The 18,642-nt window shown below is 43.4% G+C and overlaps 5 protein-coding genes and 2 long non-coding RNA genes across 7 annotated transcripts; 2 read left to right on the top strand and 5 right to left on the bottom strand.

Moving 5' to 3' along the window:
- Nucleotides 1-529: 529 nt before the first annotated feature.
- Nucleotides 530-1,186, bottom strand: LOC136440380 (histone H2A-like). Its single transcript, XM_066436402.1, has one exon. It carries the CDS (start codon nucleotides 1,060-1,062, stop codon nucleotides 685-687), a length of 378 nt encoding a protein of 125 aa, XP_066292499.1. The 5' UTR covers nucleotides 1,063-1,186; the 3' UTR covers nucleotides 530-684.
- A 123-nt stretch (nucleotides 1,187-1,309) lies between these two features.
- Nucleotides 1,310-1,834, top strand: LOC136440384 (histone H4). The gene has a single exon (XM_066436406.1). It carries the CDS (start codon nucleotides 1,386-1,388, stop codon nucleotides 1,695-1,697), a length of 312 nt encoding a protein of 103 aa, XP_066292503.1. The 5' UTR covers nucleotides 1,310-1,385; the 3' UTR covers nucleotides 1,698-1,834.
- A 5,414-nt stretch (nucleotides 1,835-7,248) lies between these two features.
- On the top strand, nucleotides 7,249-9,070 carry LOC136440026 (uncharacterized). The gene is made up of 2 exons (XR_010756611.1): nucleotides 7,249-7,964; nucleotides 8,534-9,070. It is a non-coding gene; the product is annotated as an uncharacterized lncRNA (long non-coding RNA).
- LOC136440025 (uncharacterized) lies at nucleotides 8,952-11,563 on the bottom strand. Its single transcript, XR_010756610.1, has 2 exons — nucleotides 10,930-11,563; nucleotides 8,952-10,284 (listed from the first exon to the last, which is right to left on the bottom strand). It is a non-coding gene; the product is annotated as an uncharacterized lncRNA (long non-coding RNA).
- A 3,415-nt stretch (nucleotides 11,564-14,978) lies between these two features.
- Nucleotides 14,979-15,786, bottom strand: LOC136440382 (histone H2B-like). Its single transcript, XM_066436404.1, has one exon. The coding sequence runs from the start codon at nucleotides 15,598-15,600 to the stop codon at nucleotides 15,235-15,237; it is 366 nt and encodes a 121-aa protein (XP_066292501.1). The 5' UTR covers nucleotides 15,601-15,786; the 3' UTR covers nucleotides 14,979-15,234.
- A 424-nt stretch (nucleotides 15,787-16,210) lies between these two features.
- Nucleotides 16,211-17,298, bottom strand: LOC136440378 (histone H3). The gene has a single exon (XM_066436398.1). The coding sequence runs from the start codon at nucleotides 16,705-16,707 to the stop codon at nucleotides 16,297-16,299; it is 411 nt and encodes a 136-aa protein (XP_066292495.1). The 5' UTR covers nucleotides 16,708-17,298; the 3' UTR covers nucleotides 16,211-16,296.
- Nucleotides 17,299-17,356: 58 nt separating this feature from the next.
- On the bottom strand, nucleotides 17,357-18,049 carry LOC136440376 (histone H1E-like). The gene has a single exon (XM_066436396.1). The coding sequence runs from the start codon at nucleotides 18,023-18,025 to the stop codon at nucleotides 17,471-17,473; it is 555 nt and encodes a 184-aa protein (XP_066292493.1). The 5' UTR covers nucleotides 18,026-18,049; the 3' UTR covers nucleotides 17,357-17,470.
- Between the last annotated feature and the right edge of the window lie 593 nt (nucleotides 18,050-18,642).

Here is an 18,642-nt window from a genome sequence, read left to right as displayed (position 1 = left end):
TAACAATAAATATAGAGCGGCAGTGATAAGACTCAGGATAAATTGTCACTGAAATGGAGAGGCACAACCGCACTCCTCTTGTCAGGGACTTAACAGTAGTACACACTCTACTGTGATCGATTGAATAAAGAGACATTTCCTAAAGGCTCATCATAACCAAGGAGGTTAATTTAACCTCCTTGTCATAACTGAACAAATACGGATATTTCAAACATAGGCCACTCGAATCATCGGAATAGCCCGGTCCTACTTATTCCAAATCCTCAACACACTACAATATGCAACACCTCACATTCAGGAAACTTTTTACTCACTCACTCCTACCCTTGCTCTCACCAATAGCTTAGCCGTAGGGGCAGCATAGCGTGCAGTAAAGATTCTCCACTGCTGGCGATCTTCTGCCAGTCTGGCCATCTATTGTAAAGCCATTTAACAATTTCCAGTACGGAAAAATTGCCTAAATGGCTCCGTTAAGCTTGCCTGGCTAAGCTAACTTTTTTTTGGCCCAGTCGCTCCTGTTTTTTCTAAAAAAAAACTAACAAATTGGTGTGGCCTCATACGGACAGATGCACTGATGGAATTAAAGGCTTGTGAGAAACAGTTTGTGAATATGAGTAGTCCTTTTGAGAGGATTTTGAGTGGCCCTGAAAAGGGCCGGGGGTCGTTATCGTGTCTTCGTTCCGTCTAGCTAGATTTGCTAGCGGTCTTCTTGGGCAGGAGCACGGCGTGGATGTTGGGCAGCACACCTCCCTGGGCAATGGTCACGCCAGACAGGAGCTTGTTCAACTCCTCGTCGTTACGGACGGCCAGCTGAAGATGACGGGGGATGATCCTGGTCTTCTTGTTGTCACGGGCAGCGTTGCCGGCCAACTCGAGGATCTCAGCGGTCAGGTACTCCAGCACGGCGGCCAGGTAGACTGGGGCGCCGGCACCGACACGCTCAGCATAGTTACCCTTGCGCAGGAAACGGTGCACACGACCGACAGGGAACTGAAGCCCTGCACGGGAAGAACGGCTCTTTGCCTTTGCACGGGCCTTGCCTCCTTTACCACGTCCAGACATGTTTCAAATTTGGAGTTCAGATGCGACTGACAACAACAAATGATCAGAGCAGGTTATGAGAGAATTTATATATTCCTGAAGGATTCTGCGTTGCCTATTTTTCACCAATAGAAGCCCGTTTTTGTTAAACGGTCACCAATAACAGAAAGTCTGTGATGGTGTCATATTATATGCTTTCTATGCGGTCCGTTAAGCAGGATGCGCAATCTGCTTGATTGGTCGGTTTGCGTTTTCCGCCGAGGTCCGCACTATGCGTATAAAGCAACCCAGCAGCAGGCAGAAGGTATCTTGATTTCATTGTAAACTCTCATCATACGAGAAGCATGTCTGGACGTGGTAAAGGAGGCAAAGGGCTCGGAAAGGGAGGCGCTAAGCGTCATCGTAAGGTGTTGCGTGACAACATCCAGGGCATCACCAAGCCCGCTATCCGTCGTCTGGCCCGCCGTGGTGGTGTCAAGCGTATCTCTGGTCTCATCTACGAGGAGACCCGTGGCGTCCTCAAGGTCTTCCTGGAGAACGTCATCCGCGATGCCGTCACCTACACCGAGCACGCCAAGCGTAAGACCGTCACCGCCATGGACGTTGTCTACGCTCTGAAGCGCCAGGGCCGCACTCTGTACGGCTTCGGCGGCTAGACTACCCGATTTTTCAAAACGACGACCCCCGGCCCTTTTCAGGGCCACCCAAATCCTTTCGAAAGGACTGTTGATTGTCACATTTGATTTGTTCAATTATAGTATGAGTTGAATAAAGTGCGTTTTCATGTGTTTTAGACGTTTATTATTCGTGATCACTTCGTTGTATTTGCCTGTAAGCAGATAGATCTACAATACATTAAGACTATCATGGAAGCTCATCTGTGTTGGTAGTAATCATAATACACTACTAAATTTTTGTTCCAACACCAAGGTATTCATATAAAGACTGTTGATCCCAATAGTAGCTGCACTAATAGCTCCATGGAGCAGATTAGTGCAGCCTTGCGGCAAAGTTTTTCTACCTCCATGGAGCTGACTGGCTCTACGCACTCACGCACTTTCAATGCAAAATCAGGGTTAACGTCAACCCTAAGAAAAGTGTAAAAATCTCTATTCGGAAACGCCGCTCTACCGCCACCATGCTCGATAGCTGCTATAACGTGTATTCCAATGCCTCTACGCACTTTCAATGCGAAATCAGGGTTAACGTCACCCCTAAGAAAAGTGTAAAAATCTCTATTCGGAAACGCCGCTCTACCGCCACCATGCTCGATAGCTGCTATAACGTGTATTCCAATGCCTCTACGCACTTTCAATGCAAAATCAGGGTTAACGTCACCCCTAAGAAAAGTGTAAAAATCTCTATTCGGAAACGCCGCTCTACCGCCACCATGCTCGATAGCTGCTATAACGTGTATTCCAATGCCTCTACGCACTTTCAATGCAAAATCAGGGTTAACGTCACCCCTAAGAAAAGTGTAAAAATCTCTATTCGGAAACGCCACCCTACCTCCCGCCACCATGCTCGATAGCTGCTATAACGTGTATTCCAATGCCTCTACGCACTTTCAATGCAAAATCAGGGTTAACGTCACCCCTAAGAAAAGTGTAAAAATCTCTATTCGGAAACGCCGCCCTACCTCCCGCCACTATGCTCGATAGCTGCTATAACGTGTATTCCAATGCCTCTACGCACTTTCAATGCAAAATCAGGGTTAACGTCACCCCTAAGAAAAGTGTAAAAATCTCTATTCGGAAACACCGCTCTACCGCCACCATGCTCGATAGCTGCTATAACGTGTATTCCAATGCCTCTACGCACTTTCAATGCAAAATCAGGGTTAACGTCACCCCTAAGAAAAGTGTAAAAATCTCTATTCGGAAACGCCGCTCTACCGCCACCATGCTCGATAGCTGCTATAACGTGTATTCCAATGCCTCTACGCACTTTCAATGCGAAATCAGGGTTAACGTCACCCCTAAGAAAAGTGTAAAAATCTCTATTCGGAAACACCGCTCTACCGCCACCATGCTCGATAGCTGCTATAACGTGTATTCCAATGCCTCTACGCACTTTCAATGCAAAATCAGGGTTAACGTCACCCCTAAGAAAAGTGTAAAAATCTCTATTCGGAAACGCCGCTCTACCGCCACCATGCTCGATAGCTGCTATAACGTGTATTCCAATGCCTCTACGCACTTTCAATGCAAAATCAGGGTTAACGTCACCCCTAAGAAAAGTGTAAAAATCTCTATTCGGAAACGCCGCCCTACCTCCCGCCACCATGCTCGATAGCTGCTATAACGTGTGTTCCTATGCCTCTACGCACTTTCAATGCAAAATCAGGGTATCGGAAACACCCCTAGTAAAAATGTAAAAACATGTGAGAACGCTAGCGAACTTTATAATGATTACAAGCTGTGGTCGCTTGTATGCAATACATTATAGCAATCGCATGTTGTGGGGGTCAAAAATTTAACGTAACGTTCGGCAAAAAGTTCATATGATATTTATGTTATGTTCACTTGCAACATTTAAAAAAAAGGTGCCGCTCGCTTTGGTCGTCCCATGGTACTAGTGGGTACCTTTTTTATTGTTCGATTTACATTTTAAAAGTTATGTCAGCATTTAGATTTTTGTCTCCAATTTTATCGTACAAAACAAAGGCGCATAATACTACTTTCGTCAAGGATGCATTTTTTTTATGCTCTCGTTCGTTGTGGGTTTGTTTGTGTGCAAGAAGCCGACAAGTGCCTTTGATCTAAACGCCTTTTTGCGCCTCCAAATAAGAACAATATGAACTCGCGCGGTGGTCCCGTGTCAACATACTACAGGCTGCAACAGGCTGCATTTTGTTTACATTATTATATCCCGTAGAGACTTTCGGGGGCCATTACCATAGCAACAGCCAGGCGACACATTTTTCACTCCCAGAGAGTACCGTGGGCGTGTCTCACAGCGCAGCGGTCCACCATGTTGCCTGGTGTGAAAGTTTCTTTCTGGCGTCCGCCGCGGGCCCTATAATGCGGGCTCTAATCTGTAAACCCCCCCTTGATTAAACCTCCTTGGTAAACACATGGTTCATTTTTATTCAGTTACAAAAGACAATGAAGTTGTTGCTTTCACAGTCAGTTAAAAATTTAGCTATAACAAACTACATATAGCCCTAATGTTTGTTTGTCAACGCACACGTACAGCATTGACGACAATTAAATTTTAATTTCGTTACACTGTGATCAAACTTGCATGCAATGATGTCCCTAGACCTTACACCAAGAAATTGCAATGTTCTGAAATAAAGGACTAATTAGCCAGTAGAGTCAGTCCACACTGAAGTTAGAGCACAGCCATCTGTCCTTAGCCAATCAGGAGCGGGTATTTTGCTGTTTGAAATCGACATACATGGCCAAAGTTAGTTCGCGCACCTCTGTCCCTTGAGGCAGAGGTACGCGAACCAACCTGGGATCTGGTCTCAGCAAATGTGGAGCCAGGCTTTCTGCCCTCTCAAGGGAGAGCCGTGCTCTAAGGGACTGTACGTTATTTATCGGGGGGGGGGGAGGGCCGGTCGTCAGAGGGTCGGGTTAAATAAATTTTCCTAGGCCCTCCCCCCAGGTCAAATTTTTTTTCCTAGGCCCTCCCCCCAAGCCAAAAAAATTCTACTATCTACTAGGCCCTCCCCCCTCCTATCAACTCTTGAAAAAATATTCAGACGGCGAGAAAACCACCGCGCCGTTTCGAAGTGTCATTCGTGTTGTATTTTACAATGGGTCTCACCAGCGATCTCCCTCTCGTTTGCCATGCTACTCAATCTTAGGCACCCGTACGCAAAAAAAAATTAATGGCTCGGAGCCCATGCTCCAAGTTTAAAGATATGCTTAGAGACTAATGCATCCTTTGTTCATAAATGATGCCACTGTATGATCCTGGATTTAAGTGAAATCTCAAAAATAATTGTTACCGATTTGTCATTTGCGCCGCTCTAGCGGCGCGCGCCAGCCGCATCTATAATAGCGCTTTGCAAACTTGTGGGACCTGAGCGGCGTCCGGAGACTATTTAAGTATCTTACACATTTGAATTTATGTTCATAACTTCAGAAATATTCTATCATGATCATGAAGAATGCTAACCGTCAGGACGACATATTTTTTTTTTAACATTACGTAAACAATATCGAGTTCTAGGCTCGTCATCTGTTGCTACTAGAATTTGTCAAATGACTAAGAACGTTACCCGGGAAAGTTGATTCCCAGCGACCGGACGTCAATTAATATTCCCCAATATAAAGATGTTGATTCAGGTTTTTTAAAAATCCAACCTTGGGAAACTTACAAAAGTTCGGTGTCCCGCGTGGATCGCCGTGAGCGCCGATTGACGACGCTATTAAAAAGCGGGTCCGGGGATGCTTCCCCGGGAAATTTTAGAAGTTCAAGCCCTCTGAAACGCTATTTAACGTAATTTCAGAGGCAAATTGTCCTTGAGCAAAGTGGGACCGCCGGCAGCACATGAATACCTAGCACATAATTTTTGTAACTTTCACCCAATAGCATCGTCAAAACCACACTTTCCATTTGAAATGTACGTTTTGAAGAACTGGCCCGAGAAACACAGCACTCAAACTTTACTACAGTCCTGCGAAGCTTAAGTAGCCGTTGAATATAGTCTGGGATTTTTTTGTGTACTTCTACATTTGCCATCTTCAACTACAGAAGTCACTGGAATTGGATAAGACTGAAGAAACAGCATGGAAAAGTCCGCCAACAGTCCCAGAACCGCCACACGCCCCTATGTGACCATGTTTACGGTTTCGTGATCTTAGCTCCGCCCCACTGCAAAATTCCCGCGAAACCTGGATCATTGCGTTTCTGCCACGCCCACAGCAAAACTTCTAAAGAGATGAAAGGCACACCGCTGTCCACCACTCCGCCACCATGGTAACCGTGCCAAACTCCGTCCCAACAGCCCAGGATGTAAATTTGCTACATTTGTGCTTTTGCTTGCAGTGAACCATGTGCAAGGAGGCACTCCAGAACTTATCAAGCGCAAGTTTATCCGACGTGTATCATTCGGAAACTTAATTGATAGAACTTACCGTTTTGGAGCCCTCTTCAGGACGAGAGGTGCTTGCACTGTGGTATCAGATTCGAACCGTGGCCGTGACGCAAAAGGGGGAGGGCGTTGGAAGCCGCGGTAATTTCGTTATTTCGAGCCAAGTTTATAATCGCACGCAAACTGTTAAACCTGTTTTTTTCTTGCGTGTTATGTATAGCTTTATGCCTCATGTGTAATAGGGTACATGTACCTACTGGCTGAGCTTCAAGGTGAATATTAAAGGTGAATACAAAACAAGTAAGTTTGTGTGACGATCGTTGAATATGTTTTAACATCTTGGAGATGCCGCTACGTAATGGCATTGCGTCAAACGAAGCCACTATTTTTGTTTTGTAATTCAATGTCATTTTTCTTGCTTTTTCAGGACTTATCATAGAATATATTGTCAGTTACAAATCATTAATTTAGGCCGGCCATTACCTGTTTTGTTTTATGTTCTCGGCCGTCATATTTTTTCAAGATGGCACCCACGTTCAAACAACGCGCGGTATCGGTTTCCTTATTCCTTACTAATAACTTCCGTAAATTTTTTGAACGTTTTTATGGGTGCTGTATGGTCACAGTGTATGATTTGATATTTCCAAAAGTACATTGCTGGACATTGGGCAATCAACCTGACGGAAATATTCTGGGAACTCGAGTGTAGAACAGTTCATAAAGGTCGCGCTGAGCGTCTCCTCCCCTCAGCGCAGAACGCCGCTCTGCACATGATTTGTATAGAGTCGCAAGCCACGTTTATACTATATATCAATATATATCAAAAGGATATTTTAGTATCATATCCATCCACCATAAATATCAAGATATCTGACGTTGCATTTCTTATTCTAACCTTACCACTGTGACAATGTATCTGTACATGCGCCGTGAAGCGGCGCGCGCTCAGCTACAAGCGCAAAACATGGGGTTTTCTGAGTGGCTCGGAGCCCATTTTTAGACATTTAGATATGTGTTTGAAGATTCTGAAAGGGATCAAATTTTTTTCCTAGGCCCTCCCCCCTTGCCAATTTTTTTTCCTAGGCCCTCCCCCCAGGTCAAAATTTTTCCTAGGCCCTCCCCCCCTGACGACCGGCCCTCTCCCCCCCGATAAATACCGTTCAGTACGAAGCAGAAACACTGTCACAAAAATCGTATATATGTTTTTAAAAAGGGACATGTTTTTTTTATAAGGGGGCAAATTAAATCCACATATGTTTTGAAAATAGGGCCGTTTTTTTAAAGGGGGCAAATTAAATCCACATATGTTTTGAAAATGGCACATGTTTTTAAAAAGGGGGCAAATTAAATCCACATATGTTTTGAAAATGGGACATGTTTTTTAAAAGGGGGCAAATTAAATCCACATATGTTTTGAAAATAGGACATGGTTTTTCTTATGGGTCATATCTTTTAAAACAATATGCATCTTAAAAATAACCAAAATGAGAATATGAGACGAAAAAAAAACATACACCATTTTCATTTTGTACCGTGTATAAGTTTATTCCCCAATCCAGGAAACCCACCGGTTTGCAAAGTGGTGCTTTCAAAATGGTCTATCGTTTCCGATTTACCCCCCATTTTGATAGTGGTGCTTTCCAGTTACGCCGATTTCAAACTGGTCGATTTCAAAGTGGTCGATTTCAAAGTGGTCGATTTCAAAGTGGTCGATTTCAAACTCCAAACGGAAATGAAATGACGTAAGTCGGAAATGACGTAAGTCGACGCTCATCGCCAGAGAAGCCACCAAGTATCGGTGATCGCTGTTTACGTCCTTGTTTTCACCGTCTTGTACGCGTTTTCTGACCAACTACGTGTCCCCAGGATATACCAGGTTTGTGTTGAATTCAGACTATATAAAGTCTTGTTTGTTTCATAAATATGATTAAATTCGACTGGAAATGCGTGTTTTGTAAATTATAAAAATTATGACGCCAGATGGGGGAGGGGGGCATGAACTCGTACGAATACATGTTCACCACGCGTATACACCACCATTTGTTACTAGTAATAATGTTTTATCTGTGTGCATGTGCTTACATAATGGACACATCTAGACCTTCTGGTGAAACGGTGTTGCTTTCCAGGATAGTTGGCCATTCTTACGGGAAACTTCAAACATATACAAAGAAGAATGGTAGAAAGGTTGAGCCTCGCATGTGTATGCCTTGTTGCTGTGATTTATTATGTTATAATATATGTGTGTATGATCTAAGGATAACAGAATGGCTATTTCTTGAGAGAAAAGAATTGTGTAATGAACGTGGCAAACATGAACACATGCTACATAATTTGATCCCAGTTTGCACATGAAAACATTTCGATTTAGTTACATTTTATTTATTCATCAGCTTTCACTGTTGCTCGTCAATATATGTGTATATTTTTTTTGTTCTTTGCTAGTTTTATGGACACCAGCAATAAAGTGGCTGGGCCATATCTGCGAGTCAAGGACTGGAGTCAGATGCCACTAAGAACTGTTGACTCGGAGCGAAATTCTACAAGTCTGTGGAGCAGCTTCAACCTTCCATGGACATGTTAACTGTTTTTGTGTAACTGAAGACATTCAAATTTTTCAATGCAATTTCAGTAGGTGTATACATGATAGTGAACACTGTAACTAGTATAAGTATAAAGGTATGTACCATACGTTTGGAGTTCGGAACTTCCCCCTCCAACCCCTGCGTTTGACTTCAGTAGTTCTTTCTAGGATGTGTTGACTACTGTATTTTGACAAGATAACACAATATGTTTCCTTCAATTTTAGCCTCACATCATTGCCTTGTCTAAGATTCAACTTTAGGCATGTAAGAAACCACGGTTTTCTTATATAAGTAAGGTTTTTATTGCACAAGAAAAATACTATTAGTGTTGTAGCCTTTTGCGTAGAATATGTTAACTATTATAGTGTAATTATTATTAAAAATCCATTTCCTGCAACTTCATGCCTCAGTCCGACAGATATGAGACACATGGGAAATCCCCCAAGTTCTTCTTACATATTGATGATAACTTTTACTCTACTAGTACATTGCATTGCACAATACATTGAAGGTACAGCAGCATTCTTCACAAAGCACAATCTTCATCTTCAATGGGAATGGAAAATACACTCCAAGGTCTATTCATATACTACAATGATGGATGTACATGTACAGTCTGTCACAAACTGAAAGTGACCAAAGCGTACATGTATATTGAAACACAAAGTGGTGAATTTTTGAATAAGAATAAGTATAATAAGAATAGGTAAGAAAGGAACTTGAGGAGAAACCCTTGCCATCTGACAAAGGATGAATATTGAACAATCTACAAAATGTACAATCTGCATGTGATTTTTTTTTCCGTCAATTAGGACATACAGACCATGCTTGTCCGTACAGTAAAAATACATGAGAACTTCTACACAACATCCCACTACATGTATTAGTACATAATTAGATCAAGTTCAGAGAACACACACAGAGATCACACCTTTATCATTTACTCATGATTCATTCAATATCACTGGTCGGATAAGTATGATACAGGCAACAAAGGACATTCTAGGCTACACCATCATGCTCATATTTTCTAAACAATGACATCATCTGCATAGATACAACTAGATTGAAGAATCATAGCTTCTTATAAAGAGACTGAGTGTTGTGAAACATTACATGAAATGGATCAATTTTCATTTACATGTACAAGCTATTCATTCAATTCATTTACCCTGAGGAATCCAACACTTACAAAATATTCTACAATCATTTGCAAATACAAAAATTTTGTTCACATCAAACTTAATTATCTACAATATTATAAAGCACCAGGTATATCAGGTACGCATATTAAATAAGAACACATACTTCGATGTGCTTACAGATACTTGTATCCAGCAGGGATGAAAATCAACATGTTTTCATTGCTTCAGAAAGCACTAAACTGTCAATGTGTGTTGTTTCAAATACATTATAATTTATATACATATCCTTGGTTCAACCGTTGGTTGAAAGACTTTGACACATGCATGTGCATATGCATGACATTCATCCTTGTGTAGACAGCATGATGCATCAACAGCTACATTGTATGGTCATAGCACTCATAGGTGCTGTGTATATGCAGCAAGGGCTGGGAAAATCCCTACAGTGCCGATCCTCTGGAGCATACTATTAGTAAGAAACAAGGAAAATGCGTTCAAATGGACATAACAACAATTCCCAGTGGCAACAAGGTAAGTTATTCAAAATGTCTAAAAAACTATGAATAATACGTGGTAAATTTACACGCTATGCATATTTTTACAAACCTGAGAAAAACATGCCAGCCAGCAAGGACAAGTAATTTTAATCTTCGTCTGGAATCTGGATAGATATTCCTTTCAAACTAATGCACGATCATACAAATTTATACTCGCTAAGGTCTCTTAACAAACAGAATAAGAAACACAAATTTATTTTTGTGGCTTCCTGGGTTCGTATCAGACTACAAAAATCGTGTCCGAACTTGCACATGGTTGCGCCGGCCGTTCGCCCCCCTCCCCATTCCCCTCACTGACTACGGAGCAAAACTATCGCAAGTTTGTACATTTTAACAATTCATATCAACGAAAATTGAACCACATATCATATCATTGATCGTCTCAAGTTGTTACAACGTAAAGTGAAGAGTTCCTCGATAGCTAGCTCGGCACGCAATTTGCGTAGTTTTGTAATCTTCCAAACGATACGGCTGCATTACGATTTACATTCTATAAAGTACCGATTAAACATGCAACTCTAAAATTATTACAACGTGAAAAAGTCAACACAAACCTGGTATATCCTGGGGACACGTAGCTGGTCAGAAAACGCGTACAAGACGGTGAAAACAAGGACGTAAACAGCGATCACCGATACTTGGTGGCTTCTCTGGCGATGAGCGTCGACTTACGTCATTTCCGACTTACGTCATTTCATTTCCGTTTGGAGTTTGAAATCGACCACTTTGAAATCGACCAGTTTGAAATCGGCGTAACTGGAAAGCACCACTATCAAAATGGGGGGTAAATCGGAAACGATAGACCATTTTGAAAGCACCACTTTGCAAACCGGTGGGTTTCCTGGATTGGGGAATAAACTTATACACGGTACAAAATGAAAATGGTGTATGTTTTTTTTTCGTCTCATATTCTCATTTTGGTTATTTTTAAGATGCATATTGTTTTAAAAGATATGACCCATAAGAAAAACCATGTCCTATTTTCAAAACATATGTGGATTTAATTTGCCCCCTTTTTAAAAACATGTCCCATTTTCAAAACATATGTGGATTTAATTTGCCCCCTTTAAAAAAACGACCCTATTTTCAAAACATATGTGGATTTAATTTGCCCCCTTATAAAAAAAACATGTCCCTTTTTAAAAACATATATACGATTTTTGTGACAGTGTTTCTGCTTCGTAGTTCAGTCCCTAACCAACGCGTGTTAGAACATGGCCACTACCCCTCAGCCAATGAGAGCCCTTCAATTACTGTGACTATATCTCAGTAGTGCAGAAAAAGTGTGGTACTAACAAAAAAGTGTGGTACTAAGTCATTTGCATACAAAAAAGTGTGGTACTAAGTCATTTGCATATTATGCAAATGACTTAGTACCACACTTTTGTTGTTAGTACCACACTTTTTCTGCATCACTGCTCAGGCCTGCCCACATGAGACCTGGGTCACAGTGTCAGCTAACTGCCAAGGGGATAGGGAGGGTTCAATATTTGATTCACATAAGGACATCGTTATCTTACAGCCACACAAGAACAAAAGTATCAAACTGAATCAAATCTTTAAAGACTAACAGGCACAAATTCAAGTTAAGCAACTGTTACAATGAAATGGAAAGTCAAGTTTATAAACAGTGGGGAAACTGGGAATCAGAATAACATTTTTTTTTAAAGAACACACATAATGCTCTCAACTCATGATCAAACAGTTCCAGTACTCCAATGAAAAGAAAAGGAATATTTTAGTAACAAACAGTAAAAAAATCCCAGTTCAAAGTCTGTATGTAATATTTTGAGAACACGGGGATGAATTGTAAAAGAGAAACTTCGTGGTAGTGGCCAGGTTCTGAAAACAGATAGGACATGAACGAAGCTTGTTTACAGGTCATTCTGCTTCAATATAATACTTTTTTTTTACCTTTTTTTTATGATACTAGTATGATGTGCTGAAAACAATATATCTTTGATTCATATTGATAGAAAGAGAATCCTCGGGGATGTGGCCATGTTCTAAAACAGTTAGGCCATGGCCTCGGCCTTTCTAAGCGAAAATAGTGAAGCTCCCCCACTCGGGGCTTCCAGACTCCCTCGGCCGAAGCCTCGGGAGTCAAGGAAGCCCCTTGTGGGAGGAGCTTCCCTATTTTCGCTTAGAAAGGCCTCAGCCATGGCCTAACTATTACTTAGAGCACGGCTGTCCCTTGAGAGATGATCAGATGATCCTAGAGGAGAGCCAACTTTTGACCTACTTGACCTGGGTCACTACAACAACAACAAGAAGACAGACATACAATGAAGCCAAACAGATCAAATTAAGGTACATTCTTAGAGAGCTTCGCCCTCGGGATGCCAACAAGCCCCTTGGGGGCGTGATTTTTTTCAAGGTGACGTGAACCATGTATTGCATTCATTGTGCGTGGAGCCGCCAAGTTATGTTTATCGTTCTGTAAAGCCCTCGTGGAGGAGTAATTTCTATTTTTGTCAATGTGACGTTGAACCATGTATTGCATTCATTGTGCGTGGAGCCGCCAAGTTATCTTTATCGTTCGGTAAAGCCCCCGTGGAGGAGTAATTTCTATTTTTGTCAAGGTGACCATGTTGTGCATTCATTCTGCGTGGAGCCGCCAAGTTATGTTTATCGTTCTGTAAAGCCCCTCCATGGAGGAGTAATTTCTATTTTTGTCAAGGTGACGTGAACCGTGTATTGCATTCATTGTTCGCGGAGCCGCTAAGTTATGTTATGTAAAGCCCCTCCATGGAGGAGTAATTCCTATCTTTTTCAAGGTGACGTGAACCATCTATGGGGCTAAAACAAACGATATAAAAATTTTCTTGAGGGTGACGAAAACCATGAGTCTGCATTCATTGTTCGTGGAGCCAGAACCTATATACATGCGGAGTATTTTTCTTTTCTTTTTTTTTCTTGAGGGTGACGTTAACCATGAGTCTGCATTCATTGTGCGTAGAGCCAGCTCTACGGAGCTGGAAAAATTGCCGAAGGCTTGTATCAATAGCTCCATGGAGCTAGCTCTATGGAGCTAAAAGGGATACAAACTTTCTTGATGGAGACGTGAACTATGAGTCTGCACTCATTGTGCGTGGAGCCAGCTCTATGAAGCTTGTTTATCGTTAACCAGAGCGTATATCCATGGTGGAGTATTAAAAAAAAATTGTGGTGACGCGAACCATAAGTATGCATTCAAAGTGCGTAGAGCCAACTCTACGAAGCTGGAAAAAGAGCCAGCTCTACGAAGCTGGAAAAAGCTGCCGTGGATTGGACTAATAGCTCCATGGAGCTAGCTCTTTAGGGTGACGTGAACCATGTGTCTGCATTCATTGTGCTAGAGCCAGCTCTATGAAGCTTGATTTTTTTTAGTTAGATTGTTTTCAAGGTGACGTGAACCATGGATATGTATTTTTCTTGAAGGTGACGTGAACCATATAAATGCATTCAGATAGCGTAGAGCTAGCTCCATGGAGGTGGAAAAAATAGCCGCAGGGCTGTACTAATCGGCTCCATGGAGCTAGCTCCATGGAGCTGGCTCCATGGAGCCGATTAGTACAGACCCTTCTCGTTGATCCCAACTTCATACAGAGGCAATACTGAGGAATTCAACATTATACCAACTTGAAATTACTCGTATATTTCATACTATTGGGAATGTATTAGGGGTGGCGGAGAGAAGTCGAATCCATGTAGTTTATAATCATTGTAGTAATTTGACATGTTTGTGTTAACGTTGTGACCTGTGGGTATATGTGTACATATACAATAAATGCCTTCATTCCTTCCGTTCTTGATATGTATGCTGATTGTTGTGTATCATGATATGTAAACCGGCTCCCTTGGAAATTAGTTACTCAGTTACTAGTAGATCTAATTGAATTCAGGAACCACCCTAAAAATGTATAGGTTTTCTACGGTAAGTCGTAAAAAAGCAGCCGCAAAATGAGAAAATACGTATACATGCTGTATATTGCCAAAAAATATATAATTCGGAAAACGAATACTGAAGCAAGTCGCAGAATGACAAAGTCAAAAGGAGTTTTGAAAGATCAAAAATGAAAAAAAAATCTAATAAATCAAGCTAATACGTATACCAATACCATAGTGTTTTGTCCAACCTCCCTGTAGGAAAAGGCTATTTTTTTATTCGCACGCTCGCATCAGTAAAACCAACATGGCACGATGAAAAAAGTTCCACGTCCTTCGACGACTGATGTTAGCCTTTTCGAGTGGCATATCATAAATAAGGACCTCATTTGCATTAATGATAGTTGATCATCTTCCGTACCAAATGAAACAAGTTGTTCAAAGTATGAAAGTCTTATCATAGTAAAAAAAGGCTATTGTAGCATTTCCTCATGAATTATGTAAACCAAGACAATCCATCCAGGCATTCTTGAGTTATCGTGTACACAGGATACATGTACACACACACGAACGCTATGCAAAATAACTTTCTTGGCGAAGGTAATAATAGTGTCTCTGTGTTCAGTCGATCACAGTAGAGCAAAATGTGTATGTGTAAGAATGCGGTTGTGCCTCTCCGTTTCTGTGTAAACTGACTATTGATACTGAGTCTTATCATTGATCCTGAGTCTTATCATTGCCGCTCTATATTTATTGTTAATCGTTACCTATGTCGATCTGTTCGTAGCTGGAACGAAAAATACACCATAAGATACAGTAACGCTACATAAAGCTACCGAAATAAACCTCTTCTAGCAAGTATTTCCCGCAACGTGCTAGGCGGTGCAGTGCACCAATACACGATATATATATACCTAAAGACACGATACAGGGCTTTTTGGAAGATGTGGGTGGCCCTGAAAAGGGCCGGGGTAAACTGGAAGTCAGGCGGTTTACTTGGAGCTGGTGTACTTGGTGACGGCCTTGGTGCCCTCGCTGACGGCGTGCTTGGCGAGTTCGCCAGGCAGCAGCAGACGCACGGCGGTCTGGATCTCCCGGCTGCTGATGGTGGAGCGCTTGTTGTAGTGAGCCAGGCGGGAAGCCTCGGCGGCGATACGCTCGAAGATATCGTTGACGAAGGAGTTCATGATGCCCATAGCTTTGCTGGAGACACCGGTGTCGGGGTGCACCTGCTTGAGCACCTTGTAGATGTAGACACCGAAGGTTTCCCTCCTCTTTCTCCTCCTCTTGCCCTTGGCTCCAGCGGGCCTGGCCTTTCCGGCCTTCTTGGCGGCTTTTCCTCCTGGTTTGGGTGGCATTCTGTTTTCTGTCGATGCACAAAACGAATGTCGCAGGCAGTGTGCACGACCTATTTATAAGAGAGCTCATGCAAATTTTGGATCCTGTCCGGCGATTGCGGACGTGATAGGAAGCAGGACGGCTGCAATGTACACACGTGGTTTGCAAAAGGCTGCCAATAACGTAGGGGAAACTGGCAAATTTGCATGGTGTTTGATGATACGAAAATTCAAATATCGACTCACATCCGTGTTTTTTTATGTTGGGCAATTGTCTACGGACCTATGAGAGAGCACTAAAGCGGTTGCAGGCGAACGCGTGACTTGCAAGCACAAAGATCTTATATATTTGTGAAAAGAAGGGTTTCAATATCTCGAATATCACCATGTGCTATGGTCAAACGTACAAGTATAGCCATCATAAAAAAAAAACCTCCACGTTTAGCTATGTATTTGACAAACTGTAGTGTTCCCCATGCTCTTCCCGGCTACACATTTGCGCGCAAACCAAGACTTATTTGTAAACGTCGCTGTGCAAACTAGTGGTAGATGCGTGTGATTTCTGCATATCCTAATGTTGCACGGCCCACACGTACGTAGCATAATTACAAAGATAACCTTTGGGAAGTAATGGATAACATGACAACAACATCGTTCTTTTTGGAAAATGTGGGTGGCCCTGAAAAGGGCCGGGGTTACTTTGGTCGGGCTGGGTGTTTAAGCACGCTCGCCACGGATACGGCGGGCCAGCTGGATGTCCTTGGGCATGATGGTCACACGCTTGGCGTGAATGGCGCACAGGTTGGTGTCCTCGAAGAGACCGACCAGGTAGGCTTCGCTAGCCTCCTGCAGAGCCATGACGGCAGAGCTCTGGAAGCGCAGGTCGGTCTTGAAGTCCTGAGCGATCTCCCTGACCAGGCGCTGGAAGGGCAGCTTGCGGATGAGCAGCTCGGTGGACTTCTGGTAACGACGGATCTCCCTGAGGGCCACGGTACCGGGCCTGTAACGATGAGGCTTCTTGACACCTCCGGTGGCCGGGGCGCTCTTGCGAGCGGCCTTGGTGGCCAGCTGCTTCCTGGGGGCCTTGCCTCCGGTGGACTTACGGGCGGTCTGCTTGGTACGAGCCATTGCGAGTTTGAGTCTCCTGTGCGAACTGACAAGAAAGATTGGTGCAAAAAGCGGTCTTGGCTATTTATGTGGTGGCGCTTGCATATATTCCCAAGAATTGGGGCCAATGATTGGTTCCTCGCCCCGCGCTCCCATTGGGCGTTGCTGAGCAGTGCTGAACCCGGATTGGTTAGAACTAGCCAGGCCTGAATCCAGGATTTGCAGCAAGCTCTGCACAGAAACTTTGTTTCGGTTTCTGGTCGTCAGACAAGATTTTAAGAACGGAAGGAAAGTCGCCATGAAAGTCGCGACTCCGTCTCAAGATGGTATATCATGACACTGACCAAGTCGAACCTCTTTTCTATCTCCCGTACGTCATGTTGAAATATAATTTTTGTACTTCTTGGCATGAAGTTGGTTACAATCTGCACATTATTATAAACATGTTTGTTCTAACTTCCTTGACATCCGTCAACCCTCAGCAGCCTTCTTTTCATCTTTGATATTTCTGGTACCGTTTAGCAATGTTATGTGTTTGTTATAATCACTCCAGGAAGATAGGTGAAGTACTGTAATTATTGGGGATTGCTATTCACTATTGGGGATCTTTCAATTCAAGAAACTGTAACACCGTTACAGTCCCCCCCCCCCACCTTATCATATCATGATATACATACAAACTAGTAATTTTAATGATTGCCGATCAAGTGATATGCAATAGTCCTTCTGGGAAGATGTGGTTGGCCCTGAAAAGGGCCGGTGTAGTTTGGTCTAGGATGGCTTCTTACTTCTTGGCCGGCTTCTTCGCCGCCTTCTTTGTTGCCTTTTTGGCAGCTGGCTTCTTCGCCTTCTTGGCGGCGGGTTTCTTGACCTTCTTGGCAGGAGACTTCTTTGCCGCCTTCTTGGGAGATTTCTTTGCTGCCTTCTTGGGAGACTTCTTTGCCTTTTTGGCCGCAGGTTTCTTGGCAGCTGGCTTCTTTGCCTTCTTCACCTTCTTGGCTGCGGGCTTCTTGGCTGCGGGCTTCTTCTTGGGTTTGGCCGGCTTCTGGGCGGCAGCACTGATCTTGAAGGAGCCAGAGGCGCCCTTGCCCTTGGGCTGGGTCAGAACTCCCTTCTCCACCATGCGCTTCAGGGTGCGCCTGAGGACATGCCCCTGCTTGTCCACGTCGAACTTGTAGTTGGCCGCCACGTACTTCTTGATGGCCGCCAGGGACGTGCCTTTGCGGTCCTTCAGAGCGGTGATGGCCGCAGTGATCATGTCACTGCATGGTGGGTGGGCTGCTGGTGCCTTAGGCTTCTTCGCCTTGGCCTTCTTGGGAGAAGCTGCGGTATCTGCCATGTCTGCGGACGTCTGTTGCACGATGAGACGAGTACAGAGGATTTAGCCTCCTAGCGGTGTTGCACCAGGTTTATACTTGTATTGCGGACGTGATCGGAAGCAATACACACTAGCGCCCTCCCTACTCTCGCAAAATGGCTTCCCGTGCGAAAAGTTGTGCTTCTCTGTCGAACGTCCACCTTTGCTATCCGGTAGGCAAGTACGAACCACACACTTTCTTGTGCCCGAGAGGTGGACGAGGAATTACGCTTCACGTCTCAGGCAACGTTTGTCGATGGCAATGCAATTTAGATGGTAGAAACGGCGACTTTTTGCAAGGAAAGCGTTGACGCTCTGTGAAACTTTCCAAGTTGTGGCTATTTCTGGTCATTTCTGGACCGAGTGTGAACTTGATCGCATTTGCGTTTTCGTAACCAACCCCTTGGCTAATGATCTCCGTCGTGGTGTTCCAGATATCTTGTAAACTGCGAGGAAAAAACGCGTGATAAAAGTTGGGTCTCACACACTCCTTGTGCTGTCATGGCGGCCAAATCTCGGACTGTGCGGGGTAAGCTGTCAAGTTATTGGCCCCCTTGCCAACGTTCTTTCCTCTCTTTTGTCAGTTCTAGATACACCCT

This window comes from Branchiostoma lanceolatum, chromosome 8 (genome assembly GCF_035083965.1).
Source record: "Branchiostoma lanceolatum isolate klBraLanc5 chromosome 8, klBraLanc5.hap2, whole genome shotgun sequence".
NCBI lineage: Eukaryota > Metazoa > Chordata > Leptocardii > Amphioxiformes > Branchiostomatidae > Branchiostoma > Branchiostoma lanceolatum.
Note: the sequence above shows the minus strand (reverse complement) of the source record. Positions and strands in the feature narration are given on the sequence as shown.

Coding starts and splice junctions, on each gene's coding strand:
- LOC136440380 (XM_066436402.1), bottom strand. CDS start 1,062: ATGTCTGGACGTGGTAAAGGAGGCAAGGCCCGTGCAAAGGCAAAGAGC.
- LOC136440382 (XM_066436404.1), bottom strand. CDS start 15,600: ATGCCACCCAAACCAGGAGGAAAAGCCGCCAAGAAGGCCGGAAAGGCC.
- LOC136440376 (XM_066436396.1), bottom strand. CDS start 18,025: ATGGCAGATACCGCAGCTTCTCCCAAGAAGGCCAAGGCGAAGAAGCCT.
- LOC136440384 (XM_066436406.1), top strand. CDS start 1,386: ATGTCTGGACGTGGTAAAGGAGGCAAAGGGCTCGGAAAGGGAGGCGCT.
- LOC136440378 (XM_066436398.1), bottom strand. CDS start 16,707: ATGGCTCGTACCAAGCAGACCGCCCGTAAGTCCACCGGAGGCAAGGCC.